Source organism: Oncorhynchus gorbuscha, linkage group LG25 (assembly GCF_021184085.1).
Source record: "Oncorhynchus gorbuscha isolate QuinsamMale2020 ecotype Even-year linkage group LG25, OgorEven_v1.0, whole genome shotgun sequence".
Taxonomy (NCBI): domain Eukaryota; kingdom Metazoa; phylum Chordata; class Actinopteri; order Salmoniformes; family Salmonidae; genus Oncorhynchus; species Oncorhynchus gorbuscha.
The window spans coordinates 15,170,379-15,182,709 of record NC_060197.1 but is presented as its reverse complement, the minus strand read 5'-3'; the positions used below and the strand labels follow the sequence as shown (position 1 = coordinate 15,182,709).

The window sequence follows — 12,331 nt, the reverse complement described above, 5'->3', positions numbered from 1 at the left end:
TATAGTAAATTCCCTTGTGAAGAATAAAATACAGGAGTCAACAGTTTAGAAAAAGTCAATTTTCTTTTCTTGAAAAAACAAAACAAACATCACATAGGCTCATTAAAATATTAATTTAAAGTGCACATATGGAGAGAAAAAAAACGAACATTCATCACAGATTAAGAACATACATTCGATAATGTTACAATTAAATACACATTCCATTTCATCAAGTTTAGCAGGTCCTGGACCAGCTGAAATGCACTTGTGACCTTGGTTAAAACCACTACAGTAATTTAGCAAATGATCCCAGTCCAACCAGGAGAACTACTTGTACCGTTTTAATTTATGTACCTACAGTAAATAAAATCAGTATACTTTTGCCTCATTTTGATAAGACGATTTTTTTTACATTGATGTAATCTTACTGTTCTTTAAATAAACACAACATTTCAGAGGCGTGCAGTTAATGTTTACTGACCTTTATGACTTACAAAGCTGCTTAAAAACTTTATCGGCAAACGTACTTTTTACACTGACCACGTTTAAATGCACACCAATATTCCGTGATTATTCGGGGTACTCAAGTGAGTTGACACACGTAAACATCATATCCCGTTTACAATAACCCGAAAAAGTTTTACTGATGCTCCATATTGGACCGTGTAGCCTTACTGGCTAATTTCACCCTTAATTTAGACACTTTCTGTGTATAATTTCTGACAATTAGTAGGCCATTTGTTTGCCAACTATTGTTAGATTCATGCAGCTTCTCTTCTGTCATAACTTGTTGTCCCAGAAGACCAAATAAAGTAGTGCTCACCAGAATAATGTCTATCATCGATAGAATGAACGCAGTAGTAATCTAGCTAAAACCGGTAAAGTTGTCTGTTTCGTTTAGCAACCGGGAGAACAGTGGAAAGATTCCAAAAACATTGGAACGATAGGTATGTGCAAAATGTCCAAATGTCATCAGTTTGACTGGTTTTAATTCAATTAAAAGATGAGAAAACGATTAAATAGGTTTATGATACATGACAAACGCATTTTCTCAAGAGATGCTGAAATAAATCATTAATATTTATCCACTCCTGTTCCCGAGACCAAATTAACATTTGTTGCCTAATTTTACCGCAAAAAAAGCACAATTCTGCACGAGTTAACATTATATTATGCTACATGTGAGAGGTTGTATATTTCAGTTACTATTTAATTAACCCATATGAATGAGCTACTGTCCAGAATACTGTGTGCATGTAAACGTGGTCACTGACTACATGTATGTGCTACAGGCAATGACTGAAAATCCACCAAGCGGATGTGTGACTGTGAGATTCTAAGAGTGAGTGGCAGACTTCAGTGAGTGTGTGTTTTGCGTGCCTTTGAAATCTGATCTCTACTAAGCAAATGATCAGATCCAATCATTCTATACAAGTAATCATTATACACTTCAATAAACAGGTAAAGTAATTAGAATCATTGACAGCTGCTTGGAACTTCCTATCTCAGACCACAAACATTGAGAGGGCCCTGCCCCCACTCGTAAAAGGCGCTGAAGTAATCTTTAAAAAACGTGTTTCAGACCAAATATATACATAGATTGGACACACACATTCATAGACATGTTGTACATATATCTACAGTAGTGATCAGTGGACATAATCTGATTGACTGACAGCTAGTAGGCCCAATAGGGAAGGAGTAGGAACAAACATGCCCCCCCCCGTGAGGAAGGCTTCACAGCTGGTGTGTCCTTGCCTGTCTGTCCCTCCACATGGCCCGAATCTCAGTCACGATCAGTGGCAAGATGAAGACTATGCTGCCCCCCGTCTGTGAGACAATCACAACAGGACCAAATATGTCACAAACAGCGACAACACAGTGTCTTATGTAAGATGCTCCTGAGGAGAATAAGTGACTAATTAACATAATACATGAACATTGTCTCACATTATGGATTAGACAGATAATCTTACCATGACTATGAAGAAGTAGAACACACACATCCAGCCCAGTTTGCTCTCGATCAGCGATACCAAGTACTAAAAGACAAGGTAAAATACTCAACATTAATTCAATGGAAAGCACATATTTATGTGTGTACATAAATACATGTATGTATGTGTGTGTGTGTGTGTGTGTGTGTGTGTGTGTGTGTGTGTGTGTGTGTGTGTGTGTGTGTGTGTGTGTGTGTGTGTGTGTGTGTGTGTGTGTGTGTGTGTGTGTGTGTGTGTGTGTGTGTGTGTGTGTGTGTGTGTATGTATGTATGTATGTATGTATGTATGTATGTATGTATGTATGTATGTATGTATGTATGTATGTATGTATGTATGTATGTATGTATGTATGTATGTGCGAGTGTGTACTTTCTCAATCTCTAGTGTGTGTTACCTGTCCCGCTGCAGCTCCAATACTCCCAGTCCCGTCCACTATGCCGGTGACGGTAGCCAGAGCCTCCTGACTGCCCCTGAGGGCCTCCTGTCGCCCCAGGTCTGCAGAGATGGCTGAGCTGATCATGTTGGATGGCCCTCCTATGAAGAAACCTGTGGTGGCCAGGAGAGCCGCATTCACCACCTGGTCCGGAGGGGAGTCTGAGGGGGGGACAACACAGGGTTAATTCACATGTTTTTTTGTGGATTCTGTATGAGACATATGGTTCTTCATCACCCCCCCCCCCCCTCCGCCCCATCAAGGGCTCCCCTTGGTGGTCTAGAATTGACATAACACAATAATGAACAATTTCCATTTTTATTAAATAAATGGGATCACATTGAAATTGAATGTTGGCCTGAGTAATATCGTGAGATGTTTTGGGCTAGAAAAAGGAGGAAGGTGGATGAAAAAAGGAGCAGTACTCACGACTGTACCCCACCAGGGCTCCCATAGCCAGCAGCAGACTGACGGCTAACACTGGAGCTCTCTTCCCCATGCAGTCTGAGATCAGGCCCTGGATCGTACCACCTGTGAGAGAGAGAGAGAGACAGAGAGCAGCAGATTAATACACAATTTGCGGTCCCGTCTTAAGGGCTCTACACATGTAAGTGGAACTACGTTAGAGAGCGATGCAAACGGACCTCAATCGGCTCCATTTGCGTAGACTACGTAGACCCCTTCAGACAGCATAGATAAATGACTCTGCATAGTTAGCTAGGATGTTACCACAGCTAAACCGCAGTCAACAACACCAATATGTCATTCATATTAACGAGTCAATACAGCCAGCGTTAACTAGGCCTGGGCCGGAAGACTCACCTATGATGCCTCCCACGTCGTACCACACAGAGAGCCTGTCGGCCTGGGCCTCCTTCCAGCCAAAGTTCCTGCTCAGGTAGAAGGGCAACCAGAAGAAGAAGGAGTAGTTCACCAGCTTCAGACACGCGTACGCCAGGGAATACTGGGGAGAGAGGATGACAGTCACCAGTTACTGAGAGAGTTATCACAGAACTAAAATCTTCATATCGTCAGATGCTCCATAATACAATACTTGCTTTATTGGTTCTGGGAGGAGAAGTTGAGAGAAAGAGACTAACGCAACTAGTGACGTCTTCACCCCCCCCCACTGCCTAAACAAAACCGTCAGCTAAAGAACAGAGACAGAATGAAAACGCTTAAACAGGGAGGGGCAGATAGCAGAGAGGCAGGGAGGATGATAAAATGATAGAGATATAGAAATAGATATTGATATAGATGGGGAGGGGTGAATGAAAGAGGGAGATAGCAGGGTGAGTGCGAGAGCGTGAGTGGGTGACAGCTAGCCAGAGTTAGAGGGATCACGAGAAAGAGAGAGAAAGAGGGACACACAGAGAGCTCTAGTAATATCCCACTCACAGGCAGCACCCCGGGCAGGCAGAAGGCCTGGCAGAATCCGATGGCTTTGGGTGTTTCCCGCGGCTCCTCATCCCCCTGCTGGATGGTGTAGTACCCTCCGTCACACACCTCCTCCGATCCCTCCTCTTCCCCCTCCTCTTCCTCATCCTCTTCATCACTCATCAGAGGCCTGTGGCTGTCTGCATCTCTCTCCACTGGACTCAGACTTGTCTCTGACTCCAAACACAGACCTGATGGGACAGAGAAACGACACTCTTCATCAAAAGAGTCACACAGTACATCATAGCTATATGAGCTTTATATCATATTCCACATACAGTATTACAACATCCTCACAATTAAAAAAAACGTTATTCTATTCTACTGAGCCATTTACTTTATGTTCGTATTCTTATCTTGTATCTTGTATTATTTCTTATTCTTGTTGCATTTTTGAGAAGGATCCTGCAAGTAAGCATTTCATTGGACGGTGTATACCATGCATATCCTGTACACACGACTAATTGAACCCGAAGCTTGAAGTGGGAAAAAAAGTACAGTACGATACAATGATAGGGAGACAATACCAGATCAATGAGGGAAACTGAGCATGTGTGGACCCAATACTCACCCACTTCTTTAGGGGAGGTGAGCAGACCAAAGAACACCACCACCCCACCAGCAAACTGCAGCACTGAAGTGACCAGGAAGGCATACTGCAGAAACACAGCATAACACTGAGGTGCCTTGTATTGGGAATTGTGCTGTTCATACTCTGTGCTTTCATGTTTTCTTCCCTGGGACCACAGACGGACTACATAGCTAACTATGTAGCAAGGGGTTGAGAGAAAGACAATACCGCATAAATTCACTTTTCTCGAGACAGCAATGTCAACCTTTTCTTCTAGACTTACTGACTAGACCATACCAGGTATTATCTATGGAACATGTCCCTTTTTCATCTAGACCTTATAAAAAGGTGGATCCCAGAGCAGATCTGTAATATGTATATCTGTATGCATCTGCACTCACCTCATATCCGTACTTGAGAACACTGGATGCCAGGAAAGCTCCCAGAATGTTCCCAACAGAGGCACAGGCACTCCACAGGCCAAACACAAAACCTCGCCTGGAGGGAGGAGGAGCCATACAGCGGTTACAACACTCTAAAGAACATGCACAATACACACAACATACTCAACGCAATACTCAATTAGAATAAATCAGTACATCACTTCCTGTCCATATGATTTCAATCACTTTCTGACTGCACCCCTTCGATGTAAAATAAGATCTTAGATGATTTCAAATAGGGTCTAAGCTACATTTGTGAAAATGAGTCAAATCTGAGTTCACATGTTTTTAGATCATTGGCGTTAATGCTTACATTTGATTTTATTTGATTAAAAACGTTTAAAAATAAATAAATCATAGAATAGATTGACAACCCCATTTGTAAACTTTTAAATTATACCAAACTCAACCGTTTATCTTTATCAGAGATAAAGACATGGACGTCCCATGGTAGGGTGGGGTATTGTTACAGGTTTTGTTTTTCCATTTATGTTTTGAGGTTGGACTTTAGCACGTATAGCTTGTTAGCACGTATAGCTTGTTAGCACGTAGGGCGCACGGATTGGTGTCATCTCGTTAGTCAGTATGTGTTACACCTGTGCTAGTTTCCACCACGTTAGGGGAACGCGTCTTACCTGTCCTGGCCCAGGTGCTATGATTGATGTGGAGGGTTAACACCTTTAGTTGGCGCTCCATATTGATTTCTAGACAAACAATCCCTTATCTGATTTCGTTTTGCTTCCTGTCTTTAAGTTTGGTGTGGCTTTTTCTTTTGTTTGCCTCTTCTTGGGCAAATTTAGTTGGTGCCCTTTAGGTTACAGTTTTTGTTGCTAGTCAACTTTCAGTGGACACGCCCATGTCTTTCAGAACCTCTCCGAAAACCCCCACCTGTTTCATCTTGGTTGTTGGTCAGTGATTCTGTTAGTTCCCCCTTCTGTTTGCCTGACATTTTTGGTTTTCGTGCCGGGGAACGAAACAGTTATGCAAAATGGGTCAACTATTTCCTGAATGTTTTGGCATTCAGGTCTAAAATGTTACTTTCTGACCAATTTCACCATGCGCAAACATGTACGACAGGTTTCTGGCAAATCAAAAGGGGTGTAGTCAGAAAGTGATTGAAATCATATGGAACGACCCCACAGTTAAAGCAATCCCCTAAGGCTGCTGTTTGTAAAGACAACTTCTGATTGTTGACCATCAGGGAGCCTAACTCGATCTGTGTGAGTGATCGGCATTGGCTAGTTTTCTGTACCTGCACCTAAACTCCAGTATTTTTCCTTCATAGCTTGTTCTCCATCTTATTTTTAGGAGTCCATTTGTTTTCAACACTTTTATTTCCCTGACTGACCAAAACTAGTTTTCCCATGGCTCTCCCTCTGACATATGGTGAGCAATATGTTTGGAACATCGAATCGCAATAAAAATCACAATATCGAATCACAATACATATAGAATTGTGGGAATCGCAATAAATATCTTATCGTTATAATATCGTATCGTAAGGTCCCTGGCAATTCCCAGCCCTATTGATCAGTGTTGGAGTATACTAGTGTCATGGGAGAGAGAGGGACATGATTACTCACCCCGACTTGCCGAACCAGTTCCCCATGACTGCCACCACACAGGGCCAGACAGCAGACTGCAGTAGGCCGTTCAGCACCCAAAGGCCACAGTACAGGTAGATGTTATAGAACTGCAGCCACTCAGTCAGGGTACCAAACACAAACTCCTGGGAAGTGAAGGAGGGAAAAACAGAAGGTTATATTGGATTACGTCATCAATAGAGCACAATGAAATGTAATGGGATCAAAATGCAGAATCTGCAGTATATATGACTATTGTAGTAACTACGTTTTAACTAAGTACCTATTGTAAAAATCTGATGTAACAACTGTGTAGATGTATGTGAAATATAAAAAGCAATGCCCCACTTACCACTATGGCTGAACCACACAGACCAAAGGAGAGGACATACCGGAGGTTCATGCGGTCTCCGATCACTCCACTCATATATAGGCCCTGCATAAATATTGAACAACACATGCATATTTACTCTGTCCTCCTGCTTTGACTATTTAACTATGACTATAAAAAATTATATATACTTAACTTGGCAAGTAAGGCAAGTAAGTAAAGAACAAATTCTTATTTTACAATGACGGCCTACCCCGGCCAAACCCTCCACTGCAGGTCACCACTCAACCTGTTTACAACTACCATATATCCTCAAGATTATAACCTGTAATAAGAACTCTAGGCTATACGTCACTTCCTGGTGACAGGGCCTGGAAAGCACAGCCACACAATCTTTAGCACAGCTGAGTGGGGTCAAAGGTCAGGGTTCAGAGTGGGGAGGTCAGAATAGGGAATGTGAGAAGACGGCATCAGTGTGCTTGTTTCCATGTTGATAATTAAAGATAATATTAACAAATTAACACCACAGTCAACTTTCAGTGTGGGGCAGGGGAGAGAAGTAAATCTGACATGACTGATTATGTTACATTGACTCACTGTTGCTAGACTACCAGTACGCCCCCCCATGACCCCAGCTGGCCCTGACACTCACCACGGCGTAGGAAAACAGGAAGATGGTGTCAAGGACACCCAGGAACAGAGTGGCTTCATCGGAGTCTGCAAACAGGTTATTCTTCTCCCATGTCTGGAGGAAGATTCCGAATAGACAATCAAAGATACATACAGTAACACAATAAATAAACATTATATCATATCAAACAAAAACATTTTCAGAGCAACTGAATAAAGGGATTTATTTAACCATTTGACCATTAGTATTAGCTGTACTTCATGGTCTGTTTCAGTACTCATCAGTAGCTCCACACGTGATAACACTTCCTCATCCACTACACAAAAAAAAGTAAATATTGAGGACTGCACCTGAAGAGATCACTAAACAAATCCAATAGTGCAAACTAAGGCAAAATAGCAGACATCCAGGAATTAAGTCATTATATCAGAGGCCATCTTTTAGATGAGGTGAAAAGGGGGGATAATTCAAGGAAGTGAATCCGCATCGTCCTGAGTACGTACCTCCCTGGGTGAGAAGGCAGTAGAGCTGGCATTCTGCACAGAGGGAGTCCACTGGGCTGAGATGCTCACTTTCACATTACTGAAGGTCTTCCTTGAGGCATGCAGGAGGACATAGCTGGAGAGAGAGGGAGGGGAGACTTAATAAAGCCCTGTTACATTCTTAGCAGAACAAGGGACCAGAAACATCCAGGGCCTTCCAATGATGTGTTTAGCTGTTTAAAGCAGCTGGTGTGTAGGTCAGTACTCAACCCGTTTACAACTACTATATAACCTGTAATAAGAACTCTAGGCTACACGTCACTTCCTGATGACAGGGCCTGGAAAGCACAGCCACAAAATCTTTGGCACAGCTGAGTGGGGTCAAAGGTCAGGGTTCAGAGTAGGGAGGTCAGGAGAGGTAATGTGAGCAGCACAGGCACAGATTCAGCGTTAATCGGATTCTTTCTGCTCAACTGTCTGATACGTTCACTTTCTCCTAGTCTGATAACAACCAGTCTGACCAAGAAGCAATGATGTCATTTAAATAAAAGAAATCAGTGGAGAGCTGTATAGGACTGTGAGTACTGTAGCTCCGGTCCAGGCATTAGCATGTGCTGGGGCCCCTGGCTTAGTACTGTATTTACTTAAGGAGAATGTAGGCCTATATGAGCACAAGTGAGCCTGCGTATCAAATGCGTATGTATGCTCTGGTTTAAGTGCTTGTGTAGAGAGCATTTAGGCCAAAGAGAACTGGAATGAGAACTCTGAACATTCAGAGGGTCCTATACCAGATCCCTACAAGGCTAGTGGGAGTTCAGGATTGAGTTTACCTAAAGAAGGTGAGGAGGAAGGCGACCAGGTGATGGTGGGTGTACTGCGCCAGGAAGCCACAGCACGGGGACGACATCACAGGGGTCACCAGGAGGGATAGGAGGGGGTGGAGGCCTTCAAGGGAACAGCGGTAGGAGACAGGAGTGATAGGGGGTTCAGCGAGGGAACAGCACCACAGTAGTTTATCCAGCAGTACAGCCTAGATCACAGGACAGCAGCAAACACAACTCTAAGTCAGAAACACAGCTTTGCCTGAAAAGAGAGAACTGGGATTTAAAGTCCTATGAGACCAAGTGGATATTTTTTACCTTAGTAAACGTTGGTAAAAGGTATAGGATATAAAGCCATAAACAGGTGACCAAAGGTCTTGGTTAGCCTCTTCCAAAGAATAAGGTCACAAGCTTGTTAACATTAACCTACTTCCCATCATGGGACCTTACTGTTAGTTAAACAGCCAACAAACCTTGGAATCTGGTCTGAAACCTTTATCTGGTGTAAACACCCTCTGAATCACACTCTGCCAATAAAGGCAGCAACATACAACAAAGATTGAGATTTCCTTGCTTACTTTTTCCATGTACTGGTTCTAGATAGGAAGAATATAGCTATTGGTTTGCAATAAATATCCTTGGGAGCTGTCTTCTGTCTGCTTCTGTTGCTGGCCAGCAGTGCAGCACTTAACTCAAGTGACTCACTCTGGTGGTAGGTAATGCATATGGAATACACTAGCTTGATACTTCTCTTTCACTAAATATACATTTGGCATTGGATAACACTATATGGAAATGCAAATATGTAATCAAGATTGAGGTCAAACGGATAAGGACTTACGTTTTTAATACCTAAACAGCGACGCTAGCTTGAGATCATCTGTTTACAGTCCAGTCTTCTATTGTACAGTGTAGCAATCGGTTTCTTTTTGTTTTCTTCTGCTGTGGTTTCACATTTCCTACTGCCACCAACAGGACTGGAGTGTACCGGAAGTGAAAGGATGCAACACAGATCCACATGCCCCTAGTTTCAGCCAATCGTGGTGTTTCGAGTCAGTCGGTGAAGGAATTAACCAATAAGATTGCGAGTCGTGGTGTTACAGCTCGGGAATGCAACCTGCTATCGTTTGTCACCTACGGATCAGCTGTGCCATTATCGTCTGATAGAAGAGCCGCTGTTGTTAGTGCTTTTCAAGGTATGTTCTCAATTTATTTGTGATGTTTTTTTTAGCTTAGAATTTGCATACAGAACAGATGTGTGTCATAGTTTTCACAGGCTCTATGTACTTGTTGTTCTGACACTTTTTCTCTCCCCCATCCACCTTCAATGGTTTAAACTGCCTTATCAATTGCTTTAAATACAATGTAAATGGTTGGATCATTCTGTGGCTGACTCAACCATCTATTCACTAGTGTAAATACATTTGTAGATCATGTCCCTAGCTAAAGTGGGATTTAAATAAAGAAAAGCCTATGTCACACAGCAGATTTTACAGATTTGCCATGCTTCCTTTCTACAGTACAGGTTAAAAAATGCTTACATAGTTATACTTTTGTCAATTTTACATTATTTGCTTGTGTAAGTTGCAAACTGTAAACTAACTGTCAAACCTCTCTCTTTCCTGGGCAGGGAGGCAAGTGCTAACCACCAAATATGGCCACAGCACAGTCCGTCTTAATGTTAGCAGTATGTATTCTCATGATAACTGAGTTCATACTGGCACAGAGGGACTACTATGACATCCTAGGTGTGCCAAAGGATGCCTCTGAGCGCCAGATCAAGAAGGCCTTCCATAAGCTAGCCATGAAGTACCATCCTGACCGAAACAAGAGTCCTGACGCAGAGGCAAAGTTCAGGGAAATAGCTGAGGGTGAGTCCTGTCAACTTCTGGGCACTCCCCTCATCTGTTACATCAGGGCTCCTTTACATCAAGTCCACACCAAATGTATTGGATGGAGTGTTAATTAATCCACCTGTAGTTGTATTAATACTTTTGTGAACATTTCAACAAGTAATCGATGTTTTCCAATCTTTAAATATTGTCAGTGTAATAGACATTTTCAGGTGAACAGCATTTGTTGTTTTTCTTATGTCTGGACACCACCAAGAGACTTATGTTTCCTTTCCTTTGCCCAGCCTATGAGACGTTATCAGACGATAAGAGGAGACTGGAGTATGACCAGTTTGGACATGGCCCCTCCCCTGGTGAGCCAGGCACAGGAGGTGGGAGGAGTGGACAGCACTTCCACCAGAACTTTAACTTCAACTTTGATGACCTGTTCAGAGACTCTGACCTGTTCGGTCATAACCAGCACTCCCACCACAAGAGGGCCTTCAACAGCCACTTCCAGGCCCACCAACAGGCCCATCAGAAGGCCCAGAACAGGCACAAGAGACACTTCCAGGGCTCCTTTGGTGGAGAACTCTTTGATGACGTGTTTGAGGACATGGAGAAGATGTTCTCGTTTAACGGACACACGGGCGGGGCGGACAGCCGGTTCCAGGGCTCGGCAAAACAACACTGCAGGACAGTGACGCAGCGCAGAGGGAACATGGTCACCACATACACAGACTGTTCTTGATTGATCTCTACCAGAAACACATCCCACTACTCACGGGGTATGGGTTTAGCTTTTGTGGTTATTTTGTAATTACTTTTAATTTAGCACTTTGGAACATGGTTTTGGACAGATAGAAAATATGCTATAAATATGTTGATGCCTATGGGCCATAAAACAAACTGTTCTCAAGCAATACCTTTCACTCATTTTGGATATAATTTAGCTGGGCTTATGTATTAGGTTTTTACTTATGGATATCATTGCATGTTACAATGCCTCCATTCAGATTTTAAATTGACTTTGTTTACATCATGCTATGACAAGCACCGACTCCCATTTCTCAGGTTCTCTCTTGGCTTCCATCTTTGAGAGCAGCAAATGTATTGAGTTGGGAGAAGGGAAAAAATATCACGCTTTCTTTTATTTTCATTCTGTAACATTTGAAATGGCTAAGCAAAACCAAAGTAATTCTCTCTTTCAGAAAGAGTTCTTCCAATATCGTGAAAGTCAGTGTTATAGCACATTTTTATATGGCTTATGCCTTGTAATTTTAGAGCTTTTGCATTTGATTGGGGACTTATTATGCCCCCCCCCCCAATGTGTTAAGTTGCTATCACTTGAGTTGAATCTCACCGTGAAGTTGAAGAGAACCTAACTCTAAATGTGTATTTAACCAGGCTATACACCATTATCAACTGTTACCTCTAGTTTTTTTTCTGAAAAGTGTGCCTCTGCCATTTTATTATGTGCAATATTTGCAGTTGGCACCTTTGTTCTGTTGTCTTTTTGACTTTGCTGCCTGATTTATCATTTTGTGTGAAACCAATGTTCTGTTATTGAATGCTGTCTGCACTTTGTTAATCCTAAGGATGATCTATTTTTAAATATTGAAAGAATGAGGAGTGGTACTTGTTTGGAAATAAAAATATATTTACTCTAAGGTCCCTGCAGACTAAAATGTATAATCTACAATTTCTATCATGTTCTATATCACATTCTATTCTCTAAATTCAGGGGTTGAGATTACTGTAGTATATTCAAAATGTGTGTCTATTCTA

At 42.3% G+C, this 12,331-nt stretch overlaps 2 protein-coding genes across 4 annotated transcripts; one reads left to right on the top strand and one right to left on the bottom strand.

Moving 5' to 3' along the window:
• Positions 1-44: 44 nt before the first annotated feature.
• On the bottom strand, positions 45-9,704 carry LOC124014150 (sugar phosphate exchanger 3-like). 2 transcript variants are annotated; one of them, XM_046328896.1, is made up of 14 exons: positions 9,553-9,704; positions 8,721-8,920; positions 7,912-8,026; positions 7,430-7,522; positions 6,799-6,882; positions 6,447-6,592; positions 4,822-4,918; positions 4,421-4,505; positions 3,811-4,040; positions 3,235-3,376; positions 2,842-2,943; positions 2,374-2,573; positions 1,959-2,024; positions 45-1,812 (listed from the first exon to the last, which is right to left on the bottom strand). In XM_046328896.1, the coding sequence occupies exons 2-14, from the start codon at positions 8,795-8,797 to the stop codon at positions 1,720-1,722; spliced, it is 1,530 nt and encodes a 509-aa protein (XP_046184852.1). In that variant the 5' UTR covers positions 8,798-8,920; positions 9,553-9,704; the 3' UTR covers positions 45-1,719. The 2 variants fall into 2 exon arrangements, with proteins under 2 accessions (XP_046184852.1, XP_046184853.1); XM_046328897.1 differs by having other exon boundaries at positions 8,721-8,835.
• Positions 9,689-12,217, top strand: LOC124014151 (dnaJ homolog subfamily B member 9-like). Of its 2 annotated transcripts, none has more exons than XM_046328899.1 (3): positions 9,689-9,907; positions 10,342-10,582; positions 10,849-12,217. In XM_046328899.1, the coding sequence occupies exons 2-3, from the start codon at positions 10,366-10,368 to the stop codon at positions 11,292-11,294; spliced, it is 663 nt and encodes a 220-aa protein (XP_046184855.1). In that variant the 5' UTR covers positions 9,689-9,907; positions 10,342-10,365; the 3' UTR covers positions 11,295-12,217. The 2 variants fall into 2 exon arrangements, with proteins under 2 accessions (XP_046184855.1, XP_046184854.1); XM_046328898.1 differs by lacking the exon at positions 9,689-9,907 and adding an exon at positions 10,076-10,236.
• Positions 12,218-12,331: the final 114 nt, after the last annotated feature.